At 44.0% G+C, this 17,751-nt stretch overlaps 6 protein-coding genes across 6 annotated transcripts; 2 read left to right on the forward strand and 4 right to left on the reverse strand.

Moving 5' to 3' along the window:
* Window positions 1-363: 363 nt before the first annotated feature.
* V865_006243 (hydroxymethylglutaryl-CoA reductase (NADPH)) lies at window positions 364-4,646 on the forward strand (the record flags this gene model as incomplete). The annotated part of the gene is made up of 6 exons (XM_066230002.1): window positions 364-1,275; window positions 1,362-1,473; window positions 1,607-2,077; window positions 2,134-4,037; window positions 4,107-4,180; window positions 4,256-4,646. 6 exons carry the CDS (start codon window positions 364-366, stop codon window positions 4,644-4,646), a joined length of 3,864 nt encoding a protein of 1,287 aa, XP_066086099.1.
* Window positions 4,647-5,216: 570 nt separating this feature from the next.
* Window positions 5,217-6,681, reverse strand: V865_006244 (uncharacterized protein; the record flags this gene model as incomplete). Its single annotated transcript, XM_066230003.1, has 4 exons — window positions 5,217-5,661; window positions 5,759-5,857; window positions 6,057-6,326; window positions 6,431-6,681. The coding sequence occupies 4 exons, from the start codon at window positions 6,679-6,681 to the stop codon at window positions 5,217-5,219; spliced, it is 1,065 nt and encodes a 354-aa protein (XP_066086100.1).
* Window positions 6,682-7,227: 546 nt separating this feature from the next.
* V865_006245 (uncharacterized protein) lies at window positions 7,228-9,480 on the reverse strand (the record flags this gene model as incomplete). Its single annotated transcript, XM_066230004.1, has 11 exons — window positions 7,228-7,324; window positions 7,403-7,513; window positions 7,591-7,719; window positions 7,781-7,966; window positions 8,110-8,406; window positions 8,523-8,620; window positions 8,700-8,716; window positions 8,785-8,865; window positions 8,930-8,958; window positions 9,023-9,126; window positions 9,337-9,480. 11 exons carry the CDS (start codon window positions 9,478-9,480, stop codon window positions 7,228-7,230), a joined length of 1,293 nt encoding a protein of 430 aa, XP_066086101.1.
* A 628-nt stretch (window positions 9,481-10,108) lies between these two features.
* On the reverse strand, window positions 10,109-10,701 carry V865_006246 (non-histone chromosomal protein 6; the record flags this gene model as incomplete). Its single annotated transcript, XM_066230005.1, has 4 exons — window positions 10,109-10,142; window positions 10,218-10,315; window positions 10,386-10,521; window positions 10,607-10,701. The coding sequence occupies 4 exons, from the start codon at window positions 10,699-10,701 to the stop codon at window positions 10,109-10,111; spliced, it is 363 nt and encodes a 120-aa protein (XP_066086102.1).
* Window positions 10,702-11,749: 1,048 nt separating this feature from the next.
* On the reverse strand, window positions 11,750-12,374 carry V865_006247 (uncharacterized protein; the record flags this gene model as incomplete). Its single annotated transcript, XM_066230006.1, has 3 exons — window positions 11,750-11,878; window positions 11,958-12,027; window positions 12,139-12,374. 3 exons carry the CDS (start codon window positions 12,372-12,374, stop codon window positions 11,750-11,752), a joined length of 435 nt encoding a protein of 144 aa, XP_066086103.1.
* An 826-nt stretch (window positions 12,375-13,200) lies between these two features.
* V865_006248 (uncharacterized protein) lies at window positions 13,201-17,648 on the forward strand (the record flags this gene model as incomplete). The annotated part of the gene is made up of 13 exons (XM_066230007.1): window positions 13,201-13,356; window positions 13,436-13,589; window positions 13,675-13,770; window positions 13,886-14,038; window positions 14,178-14,516; window positions 14,644-14,913; window positions 14,985-15,602; window positions 15,668-16,460; window positions 16,559-16,660; window positions 16,724-16,828; window positions 16,908-17,174; window positions 17,272-17,447; window positions 17,518-17,648. The coding sequence occupies 13 exons, from the start codon at window positions 13,201-13,203 to the stop codon at window positions 17,646-17,648; spliced, it is 3,360 nt and encodes a 1,119-aa protein (XP_066086104.1).
* Between the last annotated feature and the right edge of the window lie 103 nt (window positions 17,649-17,751).

Genomic DNA, 17,751 nt, shown 5'->3' on the forward strand with positions numbered 1-17,751 from the left:
TTCCCCTCGTCTCCTCAACGAGCAGGGCAACGCATATTTAACAGTCTCGACGCGATCACCAACAAAAGTGTATCGATATTGGGATTGCGGATTTCTCGGATAGGTGACTACTGGAAAGAGAAATAAAGTTAATCTCATATACTACTTTATTATTGGACAAAATCGCGTTTCGCCGATTCTTGGTATTACATTATTTGTATAATTCCTCAAACTTTTCTGCTGTTCAACACAACAGAAACGTAGTCATTGGTGCTAGCCTTGCTACCTTGGGAATCTCAGTTGGTATCGCCAGTGAAGATTCAGATCATCTGAATTACCCATACTTGTCACGCTATCCGACGCCAACGCTTGGATCGCCGCAAGATGGGCTTGCGTACGATGCTCCGATCCACTCTCGTCTCGCTATCCTCACTCTCCTCCTCCGCCCCTATAGAAGTCATAACAACATGCTTCATCCTCGTCACCCTCGTCTACTTCCAGCTCCTCCATGCGATCAAGGGATCGGAATTCTTTAACATCCCCTCTGCCTCTCCACCACCTCGTCCAGTCCACCTCGTTCGTCTATCGCACCCACCACAACTCGATGAATCAGTTTATGGTCTTCCCAGTACTAGTTCGAGGCTGGCCAATCATTTCAACACTGCTACACCGTGGAGTGGAGAAGATTGGCAGCCTGTGACTGTAGGAGACTTCAGAAGAGTATTAGAAGCGAATGCAGTAGAAGGCGGATATGTGTTTGATGAGAAGATCGGAGGTAACCCAGCGGGCGAGAAAGCCGCTGTGGTACTGGTGAAACAGATCGTGTTGGTCAAAGAAGATGAGAGTGAATCGACGGATCAATGGGAGAATTGGCTTTTGAATGATTTCGGTGTTGAATTTGGAGGTTCAAAATACACTTATAAAGATTTATGTTTCGATTGTTCAATCAAACCTACCTTGACTCAGCATCCTTTACATCCCTCTCAATCCGTCTTGACTCTTTTCCTACAAGCTCCTACACCCTACACACCGACTCTACCATATCTACATGGTCTAGGTAAATTACCTCCTTTTACCCCTCCTCATTCCAACACGACTTTCAGGATCCTCACTCCCGCAAGCACAAGTTGGGGCTTTTTACCCAGCTTCGACGGTGCAGGATTATTCTCAAACTTCGGTGACGGTCTCACTCAAAGTGAGAAGGAGGATGAAGATGCGCTATACGGGCTGAGGAATGTCAGATGGTTCGCCTACGCTGTTAGAGCTTTTGGCGTTCGTTTCTGGAATTTGGCAAAGGTAAGCGTTCATAATTTCCAGGCACTACTTTTCTTGCAGTATGATCCACTTCGATGCGTCAAGCTGATCTTTGTGATACCCTGTAGAACGCTGATTCCGCGGATATCTTTGTCGTCTTGCTTGGGTATGTGATGATGCATGGTGTCTTTGTGCACTTGTTCATTGGTATGAGGAATATAGGAAGTTCATTCTGGCTTCGTAAGTCTCACTTTGTCTGATATCGGATGCGGCCGCCATCGATGACTTGCATGTGACATCCATCAGAACAATAAAGATGTCAGTTTCGCTGACTCTTCTTATTGTTCTTTTTATTTTGGTTCATTGATAATAGCCGTGGCCACTTTGGTATCATCTACATTCGCATTCCTCGTCGCCCTCTTGGCAGCATACTTACTCAATGTACCTATCGATCCCATCTGTCTATCAGAAGCGTTGCCCTTCTTAGTCATCACAGTCGGTTTCGACAAACCTTTCTGGCTCGCCAAAGCGGTGTTACAAAACCCAGATATTGCTCCTGTTCCCACTTCCCCCGAAATGTCTCCTGTAGACGATATCATCGACGAAACAGGTCTTGGTTTAGATCTCGGAACTTTGCATAAGGAACTCGCTCCATTAGAGAGGCTCCAGAGATTAGCAGAAGGGAAGGTTAGATGGGCTGCCCCGGTTGCAGCCGAGAAGATCGTCGTAGACGCTGTAAGAAAGGCCGGTGTTAGAATTGTGAGGGATTATGCTATCGAGATTGCAGTATTGAGTGTAGGAGCAGCCAGTGGAATCGGTGGATTAAGAGAGTTTTGCTATCTTGGTGAGCAAATTTCAGCTATAACTTGGTGGATGTCTTACTGACTAACAATCTACTAGCCGCACTCATTATGGCTGTCGACTGCGTCTTCCTCTTCTCCTTCTACGTGGCTATTCTCAGTGTCATGGTAGAGGTCCACCGAATCAAACTCATCCGAGGCAACCGACGTGCCAAGCATCTTCGACGTAATTCCAGCCATGCTTCTCTCAACGCTGCCTCCATCTCGCCATCGCCTACCGGTAAATCCTTCTCATCTACTGATGCTGATGGACAACCCAAGAACCCCATGGTCCGACTGAAGCTTCTCCTCATCGTCTCATTCCTCACCCTACATATCCTCAACCTTTGTACCACTCTTACCGAACAGACAGCTTTGAAGAGGCATTCCACCCACTCTGTACCCAATGTCACCCCACGTGCAATGCTAGATCCTCGAAGTCCTACTCTTTCTCCTATGTTGCAGGCATTATACGACAATCAACCTCCCGAGACCGATATGGCTGTCCAGATAATACCCGCAACCAATGTCGTCATGTCAAGCGATGATTACACTCCTTCGAGAATGGCCACCATCGACCAATTCATGAGCGAGTGGACTCAACTTGTTGGCGACCCAGTGTTGAGTAAATGGATCGTTGTCACACTCGGTATCAGTGTCTTGTTGAACGGTTATCTCATTAAAGGTATCGCATCCAACTCCATGGGCGGTAAGGGGCCAGTCGCAGCTGCCGCTCAGATCCTCGTTGGGGTCTTTGAGTCCGCCGAAAAGAGCGATAGGGAAAGGAAAGCTGCTAGTAAATCAGCTACTCCCCGGGGCAAGCTTCCAGCTAACTACACGCATCCTCCACCTGCGAAAGATGGCGAGAAGACACCGAAAGGCGATGAACGACCCAACGGTAACATCGGTCAGGTCATGGTCCCGCCAGCTCCCAAAGTCCCAATCATCACTGAACCTTCACCTCCTATTCCTAAATCCGACTCCAGCTCTTCTCTCCAATCGATGCATTTTGGTCGACGATCCCTAGAAGAATGTATCGACATCTATGCTGGAGGTGTTGGATCTAACAACCTTTCTGACGAAGAGATCATCCTATTAGTAGAGAAAGGCAAGATCGCACCGTATGCTTTGGAAAAGGTATTGAAGAACCTCGAACGAGCCGTACGAGTTCGACGAGCTGTCATTTCTCGATCATCAGTCACGCGAACTTTGGAAAACAGTCTTCTGCCTATGGCCGACTACGATTACAAGCAGATCATCGGAGCGTGCTGCGAGAATGTCGTCGGTTACATGCCTCTTCCCGTTGGTATCGCTGGTCCATTGAATGTCGATGGCGAACTACTGCATATTCCTATGGCTACGACGGAAGGTACTCTCGTCGCATCGACCTCACGAGGATGTAAAGCTCTGAACTCCGGCGGTGGGGTCACAACAGTTTTGACTCATGATGCCATGACTCGAGGGCCTGCCATCGATTTCCCTTCTGTGGTATTAGCGTGTGATGCTAGATTATGGATAGATTCCAAAGAGGGATTCAGCATCTTGAAAGCTGCATTCGACAGTACATCCCGATTCGCAAGATTACAAACTCTAGAGTGTGCATTGGCAGGTAGGACTTTATATGTCCGATTTGCCACTCAAACAGGAGACGCGATGGGGATGAACATGATTTCCAAAGGAGTGGAAAAAGCTTTGGAAGTTTTAAGAGAAAGATATCCGGATATGCACGTTTTGGCCTTATCGGGTAATTATTGTACGGATAAGAAACCCGCTGCGATCAATTGGATAGAAGGTAGAGGTAAATCCGTTGTGGCCGAGGCCGTCGTACCGGGACATATAGTGAAGAGTGTCTTGAAGACCACAGTGAAGGATTTGTGTAACTTGAATATCAAGAAGAACTTGATTGGAAGTGCGATGGCGGGAAGTATAGGTGGTTTCAATGCTCATGCTGCGAATATCTTAACTGTAAGCTTTACTTTTACTGTTCACATAGTTAAATGATGATATGCTGATTATGATATGTGCTTCATATAGGCTATGTATCTCGCATGCGGTCAAGATCCAGCTCAGAATGTCGAATCATCCAATTGTATGACATTGATGGAACCGTGAGTCCCAGTCATTTGCGGTCACCCATTCAGTCTCGAGTGTTCAGGTATACTAAATCTATCATGTTACTTTAGAACCAACGACGGTGCCGATCTATTGATATCATGCTCAATGCCATCGATCGAAGTTGGAACCGTAGGAGGAGGTACGATTCTCTCCCCTCAGAGAGCAATGTTAGAAATGTTGGGAGTTGCCGGTGCTCATCCTACCACACCCGGAGCCAATGCCCAACGACTGGCGAGGATAATATGTGCGGCCGTCATGGCTGGAGAACTGTCTTTGATGTCTGCTCTAGCGGCTGGACATCTCATTCAAGCTCATATGAAACATAATCGATCGGCACCTGTCACTCCTGGTGCGGTCACCCCCTTCGGAGGTATCACACCGTTAAGAGAAAGTATGTTGATCAATGGACCTCCACCGAAGGGGTTGAGTCCTGTCACTGCAACTAGGCAGACTTTCTAGAGTAGTTATATTTTGTTTTTGATTTTTCAAATGGATTTTTCGCATTTTGTTTATACATTACATCACATTTACATTTTACATATACATGATAGTTAGTCAAAATCAAACATGGCATTTATGATACCCCTTTTTTATGGTTTATGATTCAGTATAAAATTGATATGTTACTTGATACTTCGGTATTCTATTTCGTTTGCGTTTATTTCAATCTCAGAAGGGGTATCTTAAATATCCGAACTGAGTTCTTTACCTATCATCTTTGATGTATTAACGGATGATTAGTCTTTTTGTTCTGTTTTGTCTTTATTATCTGTTCGATAGACATCATCATAAAACTTACTTATATATATCAGTCTGATCAGGTCAGGAAAGTGGTGATTACCAACTGAATAAAATCACAATTATCATTATATATAATAATAAATAACATGCAAAACATGGGGGTATACGGGGGTATATGTATAAATGCATCAAGTACACGATGATGTCCTATCAAATGACCTATAATGTGTATGGGAATCAGAAGCAATCCTATGAAGTACAGACGAGTCTCTATTGAGTCCGAAAAAATCACGCTTCAACAGCTTTCTTCGTTGTCTTCGATTTGATCTTAGGTGTACCGATCACTTCGTTCTTAGCTTTCTTAGCTACATTGGCTGAACCGATAGTAGAAGATTTCTTCTTTTTCTCTTTCTCCGGTGCAACAGCATTAGATACCTTCTTTTTCGTAGTCGTAGTCGTGGTTGGCTCTTTCTTTTCTTCCTCCTCTTCCTCTTCGTTGGCCATCTCCACGTCCTTATTTGTTTTTCCTGCGCTCGAGCTCGATTTATCAAATCTACCTTGTAATTTCGAGTTCCAAATAGGTAACATGACCGAAGTGGAAGTTTTGATACCTACCGATAAGACGTTTTCCCACCCTTCTGGGATATTGGAAATTACCGATGGAACCGAGGCGAGGAGGTTTTCAAGAACTTGGGAGGAGGAGGAAGAAGAGGGGGTGGCTATTCTTATTGAGCTGTCAGAGTATACACATCAGCATATATTGCATGGTGAGGTGTAAGTCGTATATATATATATGTATATCGATAGGGATTAAAGAGAAGCCAACTCACTAGGAAGTCCCTGTAGAAGGATGGAAATAGGTAGAAGCGATTGCTCGACCTAATTCTGCTTTGAGGTCTTTTCGATTGAGGTTGACAGGTATGGGTTGTCTAAGGGGATTGCGAATATAGTAATAAGCATTCATCATCCTTGTTAATCTCACTTTCTGAATCTTGCACTCATGGCCATCGTAATCGATGTACTTCTCAGGTCATGAATGGAGCATCCCACCACCATCCGCTCTTTCTTTTGCACCGTGGGGGTTTTCTCTTTAAGCCAGTGAAGATCGAAAATGAAACTCTCACTCACTTCTTAGCTTCGAAGAACATCTTACCCAACAGTCCCGGCATGAGCGGTAACACCCTCTCATCACATAAGAAGATCTCATGATCCCTCATAAGTTCTCTTCGAGGTTCGAAAGGCTTGAATTTCCCTTTCAACTTTTCGACTCCTACCACTCTCGAGATGAACTTTATGTTTTTGGCAGCTAAGAGGTCCTTGTATTCCCTCTGAGGGGATTTGGACAGGAGACAGATCGAGGTTGTTGGTGGAGGAGGAAGAGGTGGGTGAGGTAGTTGACTATTCATTCATGACGAAAGATCAGATTAATTTCTTATACGAAGAAAGGAACCGACAAAAGCACATATTGGACAGTGATTGAAATCGAAAAAAGGTGTACTCACATCCTGACAGGCATTAAACCTTTCCTCGTACTTCCCCTCTTAGTGTTAATCACCAACCAAATATGATCTTCCTTAGGTAATAACTCTTCTTCCTCCTTCTCCGCTGAGACCTTCTCGTGGTGCTTCAATAAAGCAGCGACAGCTTTCTTAGCTTGTTTCTCCGAGAAGGATGAAGGGAGAGGTTCGACGGGAAGTTTCTTGGGTTTGGAAGAGGATGGAATGGAGGAGAATAACTTGATAGGAGGAGGCATCGTGGGTGCTGTTTAGGCGATGAGTAGGTGTGTGATAAAAGGGGTTGATATACTGTTTATATAGACCTGTTCTCATGTACGATAATCAAGTAAACTTCGCAATTTCAGAAATGCAGAAATAATCAGAATCGCAAGAAATGAAAAATAATCCAAAATCCCAAACCTCCATCTCCAGGCACCACACCTCTTAGACTAAGTTGATAACCTGATAACACCGGGAATTAATGCCACGTAATGCTAGTATCTGTATATGTTATATGTTCATACTCTTGCTATGCATGTATGTATATATCATATATCGTATCGTATTCTTACCACTTTCTCGTCAACTCGTATATATAAATCGATAATATTCTATCTATTCGAAATATCAAACCCATGTATATCGATAGGAAAGGATAAATCAACCACCACCACTTCGCATTCTCAACTCCCTCAATGTATGGAAATCCATAATTCTACATATCGTCTCTTTGCCACAGCTCACTTGGATCCTGTCTCGTCTCTCCACTGACACTTCCTCAGACTTTCCAAGGAGGTCGACCCCTACTGACCTTTCTTATCAGGTACACCGTTCTCGACCCACTTCCCACTCGCATCCTTATGTCGGACGGTGAAACATGCAATACCAGTGTGTTCGGTTCTGGGATTCAACAAAACACAAGGATCAGCCTCTGTTTTACGATGTGTACATCGTACATAGCTGATGGAGATGACTCACATCTGCCAGATGACTTCTCTAGCGAATCTGATATAGTTGAACAAAGCCACGAAGAAGGACATGCTGATAAATACGTTGGCGGCAATGGGAGACGATTGTACGAGAGGTTCACTGATCATATATCCACATGATATCAGTAAAGCATACTTCGACACAGCTCAAGGTGGTATTGATGTAGAGTAACTTACCGTCCAAACCACCAAAGAGCATTGGCGTCGATCATTCCAAATAGAGAGTATACCATCATTCCGTTCCAGTAAGGGAAAGGAGACTTGGTAACGTGGGCCAGAATCAGTTGGGAGACTTGGTACGAGAAGCTATACCAAAACCAGATGATCAGCTCGGGATGTTCACCTTGTGGTTCGTAACCAGACTCACGCCATTCCCCAGTATCCAATGAAAGGTAATAATCTAGCATCGTGAACTAAGCTTACACCACCTCTCAATTCCGCATGTAACCATGTAACCAAGATGAGAGTGTGAGCGAAAAAGGGGAGGTATCCTAGTAATGGTGATAAGATTGGTTTGCCGGCTTTTCTTCTTGCTTGGATGACGTTTGAGTAGCTAAAATGGAGGCAAGATCATCATTAGCAGGTGTTTCAAAGATCACATGAAGATGAGCAGAAACCATAGGAAAGTTGATTGTCAGGGAAGATATACATGTTCATCTGAGTAATTGTATGATCCGCTAAATCACTCTTACTCACGAAGTAACGATATTCCCCACAGTTCCCAACGCACCAAAACTCATGAAAGCGACATTCGCAGGTAGCTTATCCAACTTCCAGTACCCTTTCAAACCCAGTGCATCGTTGATCTGGTGGATGAGGTCCAAAGATTGCGGGAAAGCTTTGATGAGAGGAGTTAATATGGGAGTTGACCAGAATCCAGGTCCGGAAGGATGGAAAGCTGTGATAAGGTATATCACACAGATCATCAATATTCCTTCGACTGGTCCTGAGAAGGCGGATAGGTATAAGGTGCCGGTGTGGTATTCTTCCCATCTGCGAAGTGTATTAGAATCAGCATGATACTATCATTATGAGAATCCTTGATCGGCATAGAGATACATGAACTAATAGTGGATGGAAGGATAGAAGGATAGATGAGTCTTACTCACGTCGAAGCGTAGAAGTTGCACAATGAAGCAGCCTGTGAAGCTACTGTCCACCATGATCTGTTCAGTCCCAATGCGTGAGAACAGAGGATGACCTCGAGCTACAAATTTGGGAATCATCAATTTTGTGAATAAGACGAGGGTGATTAGGATGCTATATGTTCAGGAAGAAGAACGTACAGTCGTGTTTATAGCATCTGGAGAATCACAAAATCAAGATCAACCAACCGTCCTTTCCTGACGATCGAGTAAAGAGACAACTCACCACATCCATGATCGAACATTTCACCTAGAGCACTAGCCATACCCGTTCTTCTAGCCTGTTTACCATCTATCGCATCCATACCTATAGGGTCACTTCTCTGTCAGTTGCGATAGCGGGAATAGGGATGAAAGGTAGGAAAACCTACTCTGATAAGCGAATAGCCCAATCGCCCATCTATGTTGTCATACATATCCATCAGCTGAGATATAACTCGTTGAAGAAGGGAAGAGGACCGCACGATAAGTATACCCAACTAGGTAAGACTTTCCCCTCGTAGGTGACATCGTAGTAAAGTAAAGTGAAGACGTTGATGATGACGAAACAGAGACCGAGGAAGGTAATCTAGGTAGAATAGAAACAAGGGGTGATTAGCTTTGCTATCTTGGTTTATATGGACGATGTATTCATCAACAGCTTGCTTCATTCTGTTATCCTGCTACTTTCTCTGAGCCGAATAACCATCACGTCTTCTTCCTTCTCATGACTACCAGCAAAATGATCCTATTTCTCTTGATCTTTAGTAATTAATGAAGAGAGGACACTCCCACTCACGGTATTAGGAGCCAAAGTCTTTGGGAAAAGAGTCACCAACCAAGTCCAAAATGGACCCAAGACATGTTTGGACAGTACGCTCTTGTCCACTCCTGAATATTTGTATTGATCTAATCCTGCTAATTGGGTTTTGGTGATTCGCATCTTGCCGGGGACGGAAGGTATCCCACTTGCTGAGATATCGGAGCAAAATGGAGAGGGAGGACGAGGAAGGGGAACAGGAAGAAAATGAACTGTTGAAATGACAAAAAGAATAGGAACAAGAAGAAGAAGAAGGGATGATGGGATGATTCCTTTTTTTCTGTTAAGTTGCCATGACGATGTACGAATTCCGTTCCGTTGGTACCTTGCACACAGTGGCAGGTGGCATCAACCAATCCATGGGTAACATTCCCATTCCACTTGAAAGAACGTTCTTCAACTCGTCCAATCAGCCTATGGGTGCATACAAGTGATGACTGTGAAAGCACGCTTTCAATGTGAATGGACTTGCGAAATTCGTCTTATTCACACCCATATTCATACTTTTATATATAAACGTAAAATTGGGGTTACTTTGATACTCTTAAATGGCAACTAGCGAAACGAAGGTATACAATACTTAAAAAATCAATTGATCAGAAGGATCACTTGATATCGTCGACGAAAAGGACATATATTGAAATAGAAAAGAATAGAAAAGAATAGATAAAGAGAAACCGAAATATATAAATACTAAAGTGTAGAAGTGGAAGTAAGATATTTCATTTGGATAGTAGAGGATAGAAATCGTTTATTCATCATCATCATCTTCCTCGGATTCGGAACTACAATGTAATCAGGTAGGTAAGTATCAACGATATGAGCATGAGCATGAGCAAGAGCAAGGTAAACAAACTCACGCCGGAGCAGCTTTCTTGGCGGCTTTACCATTAGCTTTGTAAGCTGCGTTTTCCTTATCCGCTCTAGCTTTGTCGGCTTGAGCTTTATCTTCGTATGGCTGTGGTGATGCAACACAATCAACCAAACATCTGTACTATTATTCGTTGAGAGGGGATGTAAAGACTCACCTTCTTCTCACCGGCACTCATCTCCTTCCACTTGAGACCCAAGAGCTTACCAACATCACCGAATGAAGCATCGGGGTTTTCAGTCTTGATTCTTTCTCTGTAGTCTTGAACGAAGAACATGTAGGCGGAGAGAGCTCTGTGAGTGGATGGGCGAAGGGATTTCAATTAGTATTGGCTGGTTGTAACGCATGAGTGGGTGAAGGGAGGATTGTCGGACTCACCTCTTAGGCTTGTTGGGGTCCTTCTTGGCTCTCTTCTTAGCGGCAGCTTGGACGCCGGCTGATTTCTTGGTGTCTTTGGCGGATACTTTAGGCATTGTCTGTTGGTAGGTGAAGTAAAGTGAGATAGTCAGCTATATGCATCGATGTGAGACCATCCAGATGAATGATGAGGAATGTCTTTGTGACAGGTAGGAAGGAATGTTGGTAGAGGGTAATGATTCGTATGGGGAATGTGGAAGGTTGTAGGTGTTAAGGGGTAAGTCAAGTAAGATGCATCGTATTTCTCGATGTCCATCTTTCCTCTTTCCCATGTCTTCTCTCTGTCTCATCATCATCGTTATCATGATGATGGTTGAGTAGGATGCATGATGGTAGGATGGGATGGACCACCTCCACCTCCGCGACGCGTCCCCTCACCGACATTACTTCCTTCTCACCGTCATACAGTCCAGCGACGATGACGAGGAAGAAGCGAATGATAGCGAGAGAAATGCATCGTTCTCACCGTATACGAGTGGAGTGGAAGGGTATAGTACCTCTTTTGATAAGGTGAGGAATGTGATGTATGATGATTGAAAAATGTATGGTATGGTATGGTCACTCACTGTATGTAGTAGTAGTATACGGTATGTGTCTTGGTTATGTGGTTATGTGGTTATGTATGTAGTATGAGAGGATGTTATTATGGGAGAAGGATGTATGGTGAGAAGAGAATGTATGGTGATGATATGGTGGGTGGGTGGGTGGTTATAGATGTACTCGTATGGTGGGAACCTGGTTCACAATGGGAATGGGTATGGGGGATGAACAGGGTAACACTAAACGAGACGTAAGGGTAAGTTATTGTTTATTCCCTTTCTATCAGTTGACTTGCCACTTTAGGTAATATTCTGGTAGGTGACGCGAGTTGAGTGATTCAATGATTCAGGTCTATATCACCGAAACGCCGTGCTGTAGGGACAGTGGAGTAAAACACATGACTTGATGGTGGGAGTGGCAGTACGAGTAAAGTATGGATGATTGAGTGAATCAGAGATAACAACAACGCCAAATTATAGAGGTGATCCAAGTAGTAAGATAAGGACAATCAGTTTAACATCGTTCACAGGATATGCCATGACTCATATAAGACCGATCGTATAACTAATCGCTACTACTGCTACTACTATGATACCTGATAGCCTTCCCTTTTTTCGCCTTACCTTCGGTATCGGCTCCTAAGGATTTTCGTTTGTTCGGACTGAAATTCTGAACAACGACGTTGATTGATATCTATACAAGTATCACATGTACTTATATCAATATCTAAATTCATCGTTCTGCTTATATATCGGAAAGACCATCTACCCACACTGACATCGACTTGCTTGCCATTCTTTAATGTGACTGAACCAGTCCTCGTACCAGTCCAGCCGAATGATCTAGGTCGATCGATACCATACAGCACAATGGATCATCATATCAGCAGGTTTGATATGATATGATATGAATATCTCGTGGTATGATATATAACGTATATATTAGCGACTCACCCAGTTGACAGAACCCTCTTGGGAGCCTCAAGATGGATCGATTCTCCAACTTGTACTTTCAACGATTCAGCTACATCCATAAATTCTGATTGGGATGGTAAATACGTCTCGACTGATTCCTTCTCTTTGGGTTTGACTCTGGTCTTGGTAGAGGACGAAGAAGGTCTCGATAGACCTAGTGTTTCTTTGATCGTCTTTGAGGGGGAAGTACCACCTAAAGCACGAGTTCTCGTCATTATGAGCAGCCGTTGTAGATACAAAGATTACTCTGGACGCATAGCTCAAGTTGTGGAAATGATGATGAGAGCAAGAAGGAAGAGTCTGCTGTGTATCATCATTGCATCGCGATGCTGTATATAATGTTGTTCTCCGTACTCAGATGTCACTGTTGCATCCTCACAACGCCTTAGTATATAGTCTATGACGCATGTTGATGGTACCTCATCATCACGATTGTATGGATTATGAAGGAACAATGCGTTATTGTCTCCTTGTTAGTGTAAGTGTAAGTGGGGCATAAGTGGGGAGGGAATGTGGTACAGTAGTAACACTTTTGGTCAGCAGAAGTCCCCATTTGTTCTCACTCGGTCTTCGTTGTCAGCTTGGGGAAACGTAGTCAATCTCACCGCTCGTCGTGTCTTGCTCTCGACGGCAACTGAGGGCAGACCGTAGAGTCATGATCACCAACTTAGTCGACAACCGTGCTGTACGCAAGTGAATTGCCAGTTGCAGTCAAGTCACGTTGATTAGGGATCGGTTATGTCCGCCGGTCCGAGTACTGTATGTTAATAGCTGGAACTGGTGATTGACGCTGCAACCGGGAATGACCAGCTTCGTCTCTGATTATCTCAACTATATTACCTTACCTTTATCCTCAATCGACACCATACATTCGTCTTACCTCTTGAGTCCTCAGCGGGACCTTTCTGCTCAAGATCGGATCCAGAGTAAGGACTACCAAACGGTTACCGCGGGTTCACCTGCATCATCCGAGGATCGTACTTCGATCGAGTGGCGTCCATCTACCCATCTACGTTGATTTATTTTATTCCATTCATCAAGATGATCGCTTCTCTTTCGCTCCTCCTGCTATCCTTAGTGTCAGCCACTAGCGATAGCTATGGATCGATATCATCTCGATCTGGCGTATCTCAAGAACTACTAGATCTGAGAGGTGCGGATGTAGGGTTCAGTCAGTATACCTATAACTCAACTTTGGTGAGTCCAATACCAATTTCAGCTTTGTGTTGCATTGAGCCCTTGATGCTGATGAGGTGCCCGATCGAACAAATTGTAGCTCCCACCCAATCGACCTAGACCACCAAACTGTCCACCATGTTTCAACTGTCAATTACCGGCCTTCAACTGTGGTAATGCGGGTGAATGTAATCTCTATGATGGACAATGTAGATGCGAACCTGGATTTGGTGGTCAAGATTGCCTAACACCCCGTAAGTACCGACTCTCATTTTTCATATATATGTCTGTGTGGGTTTGACTGGCTAATCGCTTATATGCCATGGTATCTGAATCTAGTATGTGGTGCATTATCGGATGGGGATGAGAGGTATCCTAGACCTGAAGGAGAGTTGTGTCAGTGTAAAGATGGCTGGGGAGGGATAAATTGTAATGGTGAGTCCTTTGTATTGTTGGGTAACACCAACATCAGTGTAATGCGCTCGATCAGTATATCTGATTGCACATGAGGGTGAATTTGCATGAAAGGGTAGCTGATATCTTGATGTAGTCTGTAAAACCGATGAGGCATGTTCTGCCTTCCGTCCGAAATCTGGTGCCAATCAGGAAGACAATAATGGTGATGAAGATGAAGAAGATCAGATGGTATGTTACAAAGGCGGTTTGGCCGTACAGAGGAATTTCCAGATGTGCGATGTTACGAGTGAGTAGGATTTTTTACCATCGTACAACTGCTTCTCCAATCTCTGGACCTCTATCTTAACCATCCTATGGTCAAGCTTTTAAATTGATCGCCATATGAGATTACAGACAGTGCTGATACATTTTATGTACTACGATAGACCGTAAAATCATCGATACAATCCCAGATAACAAACCTCCTCAAGTGACTTTCTCCTGCACAGCCGGTGGACCCTCTTCTAACGCTTCTTTGCCATCTTCCTCTTATTCGCCATTCAGCTCCTTACAAGGTGGATTAGATGTTCTGCAGGAAGATAATTTGGGGGAGTGCAATTTCCAATTCTGGGTGGACAGGATCGAATCATTCCATTGTGAATTATCGAAATGTTCTTGGCAATCGAAAGATTCCTTCGACTCCAATCAGACGAATTATAATTGTGATAAGATAGAATGTTCTTGTATACCTGGGAGATTCTTGTGTGGGGAAGATGGTAGTGTTAGTGAGTATATTTGCGTTTCTACAACATCTCAAATGCCTGGTCGCTCCTATCTCCTGCTTCTCCAGCTATCCTAATACCTAATCTGAATGTATATATATATATATACTGATATTCTCAATTTATCTAGACATCGACGATTTCCTAGCAGAAGAAGTCAAAGGCCCAGGTTCTTTCAACTGTGTATCCGGCAAAGGATGCTCTTTCGAGGAACCAGCAATGAATCAACTCATCAATGATATCTTCGGTGATAAATCGATCACCCTCGATTGCGATTCGGGTGAATGTCTACACTACACCCAGGTACCAGGATACACACGACCTGAAAGACCCGACAATAGCGTTTGGGTCGCTTTGAGCGCTGCTTTGGCGGCGTTGATCTTTGTTCTGGCTTGTTTGTGTGAGTGTTACCAACCTAATCCGCACATGATCCCGGAAGATCCGCTGGCAATCAGCTAACTTCTTCATCAGTACTCTGGTACCTCGGCAGAACACATCGACACCCCGAAGGCTTCGGCGGAGTCAAATTACCCGAAGATGAAGCTGCCAAATTGATGGCTGATCACGTTCCAGCTACTCTTCACTTCAGCAATATCTCCTATGACTTGCCATCTAGTAAACGGGTGCTGTCCCATATCACAGGTACAGTTCGCCCTGGAGAATTGTTGGCGATCATGGGAGCCTCCGGAGCAGGTAAATCTACTTTACTCGATATATTAGCGAGGAAAGCCAAGTCTGGTCGAGTCAGTGGAGATATGTATGTGAATGGACGCACCATTCCGGACGAAGCTACATTTAGAAGAGTCGTAGGGTACGTGGATCAAGAAGATACCCTCCTCAGCACTTTGACAGTCTACGAAGCTGTCTTGTATTCTGCCCTATTGCGATTACCAAGAGATATGAGCTATCAAGCGAAAGTTTTCCGAACGCTTGAAACAATGAATGAGTTGGGTATATTAGGAATAAAGGATTCGAGAATCGGAGAGTCGGGTAAAAGAAGTATTTCAGGTGGAGAGAAGAGAAGAGTATCGATTGCTTGTGAATTGGTTACTGGACCTAGTATTTTGTTCTTGGACGAACCTACTTCTGGTGAGTGTTGTTTTGACACACGTGCTTTCAAATGGATGTTTACTGATCAAATATCTGGCTTTCAGGTCTCGACTCATACAACGCCTACAACGTCATCTCCTCCTTATCCTCCCTAGCCAAACAATTCAATCGAACTGTCATATTCACAATCCATCAACCACAATCAAATATCGTAGCGCTATTCGATCGATTGCTTCTATTGGCTAAAGGTCAATTGGTCTATTCGGGTGAATCGGAAAGAGCACAACAGCATTTCGAAAAATTAGGATACGAGTGTCCAAAGGGATATAACATCGCTGATTATTTGATTGACGTCACGGTTGAAGCTTCGGGTGAACATCGAAATGGCGATGGACAAAACGGGAAAGCCAAGTTGAATGGGAATGGCACAAGTGCAGGCGCAAGATCAACTGATGATGTCGAACATGGATTCGGTACTTCGTCTTCCACTCAACGGGAGATAACATCTGATGATACCTCATCAGACGAAGACGGAGGGGAAGGAGGCGTTTTGAATGAGATCAAGTCCAAAGCATCAAAATTATTAGGTGCGTTCACCACGACGACTTCCTCAATTTTGCCCGGTTCAGGCTCCACTACGCCTAAAGAACATATCTCACCTATACCTGAGAAACTCGCCTCGTTGGTCTTGGCCTCTAGAGCAAGTGATGATTCCAAGATTGTCGAGGCTGAAATCACCAGGATACAACAAGGGCAATCGCCCGATGGGGCCAATGCAATTGGTATAACGGAACGGGATATAGATGAAGAGACTAGATTGTTGAAAGGGTTCCAGAAAGCTAGTTTGTGGACTCAGTTCAGGTTGTTGAGTGGACGAGCGTTCAAGAATCTCTATAGGTGAGTTTGAGACTGATACTCAACAACACTTTCTCGTCTTTTGGATGTTTCGGAACCTGGTGTATATGGAATATTGACGCTTTCTACTTCTTACACAGGAACCCACTGCTTATGGCTACTCATTATGCCGTTGCCATTGGCGTGGCTTTAGTATGCGGTTTCTTCTTCTATCATGTTACGAATGATATACCAGGATTCCAGTGAGTGATTATACTCTCAACAAATGTTAGTGGCTCCCACTAATTCGGGATCGGTCGTGGTAGAAACCGACTCGGTCTTTTCCTGTTCATCTTGTCATTATTCGGATTCTCATGCTTGAGTTCTTTGGGAATATTCGCGAATGAACGGATCTTGTTCATGCGTGAGAGGTGAGTGTATGGCCAAACTAGACCATCTTATCATTGACAGAAAGGCCAACGCTGATACGCGATCTTCATGTGAAAACAGGGCAAATGGATATTACGCACCTATAACATACTTCCTCTCCAAGATCCTCTTCGACATTATCCCACTTCGAGTGATCCCACCTTTCATCCTCGGTTCCATCGTATATGGTCTAGCAGGACTGAATGCCGAGGTATCAGCTTTCTGGAAATTTATCATGACGCTCGTATTGTTCAATTTGACAGCTTCAAGTATCGTGCTTTTCCTCAGTGTTGCAGTCGCAGATCTGGGTGTGGCCAATCTTTTAGGTAGTTTGGTTATGCTTTATAAGTGAGTACACTTCTCTCTTCCTCATCATGGACAAACATCAAGCCAATTTCTGATGTGATATATCGTTGAGCTGATATGATTTTTTCTGGTTCTTTAGTTTATTGTTTGCCGGTCTATTGATGAATTACGACAGAGTCCCCGACGGTCTGAAATGGATGCAAACTCTTTCATTCTTCCATGCGGGGTATGAAGCTCTGCTGGTCAATGAATTGAGATATTTGCAGTTGATCGAAAGGAAATTCGGATTGGATATTCAAGTACCAAGTGCTACCAGTGAGTTATGGTCATCTACATACATGTACAATATTCGTATGATGGTTTGGAAAACTAATGTGGTATTTAGTCCTCTCATCGTTCGGTTTCCATGCTCAGGCATTCTGGTGGCCTGATACTGCCCTTTTAGGGATCGTCTTTGCGGTTTTCACCCTAGCTAGTTACCTAGTTTTGGAATTCTTCGTTAAAGAGAGGAGATAAGACTTGTTTCAGCGTAGCAGAATAGATGAGTAATCTTACCTAGAAGGAGGAATCCAGAAGGGAACTATTGAAAACAACGGCTTGATCGCACGAATCACAGGAT

Source organism: Kwoniella europaea, chromosome 1, assembly GCF_036810445.1.
Source record: "Kwoniella europaea PYCC6329 chromosome 1, complete sequence".
NCBI lineage: Eukaryota > Fungi > Basidiomycota > Tremellomycetes > Tremellales > Cryptococcaceae > Kwoniella > Kwoniella europaea.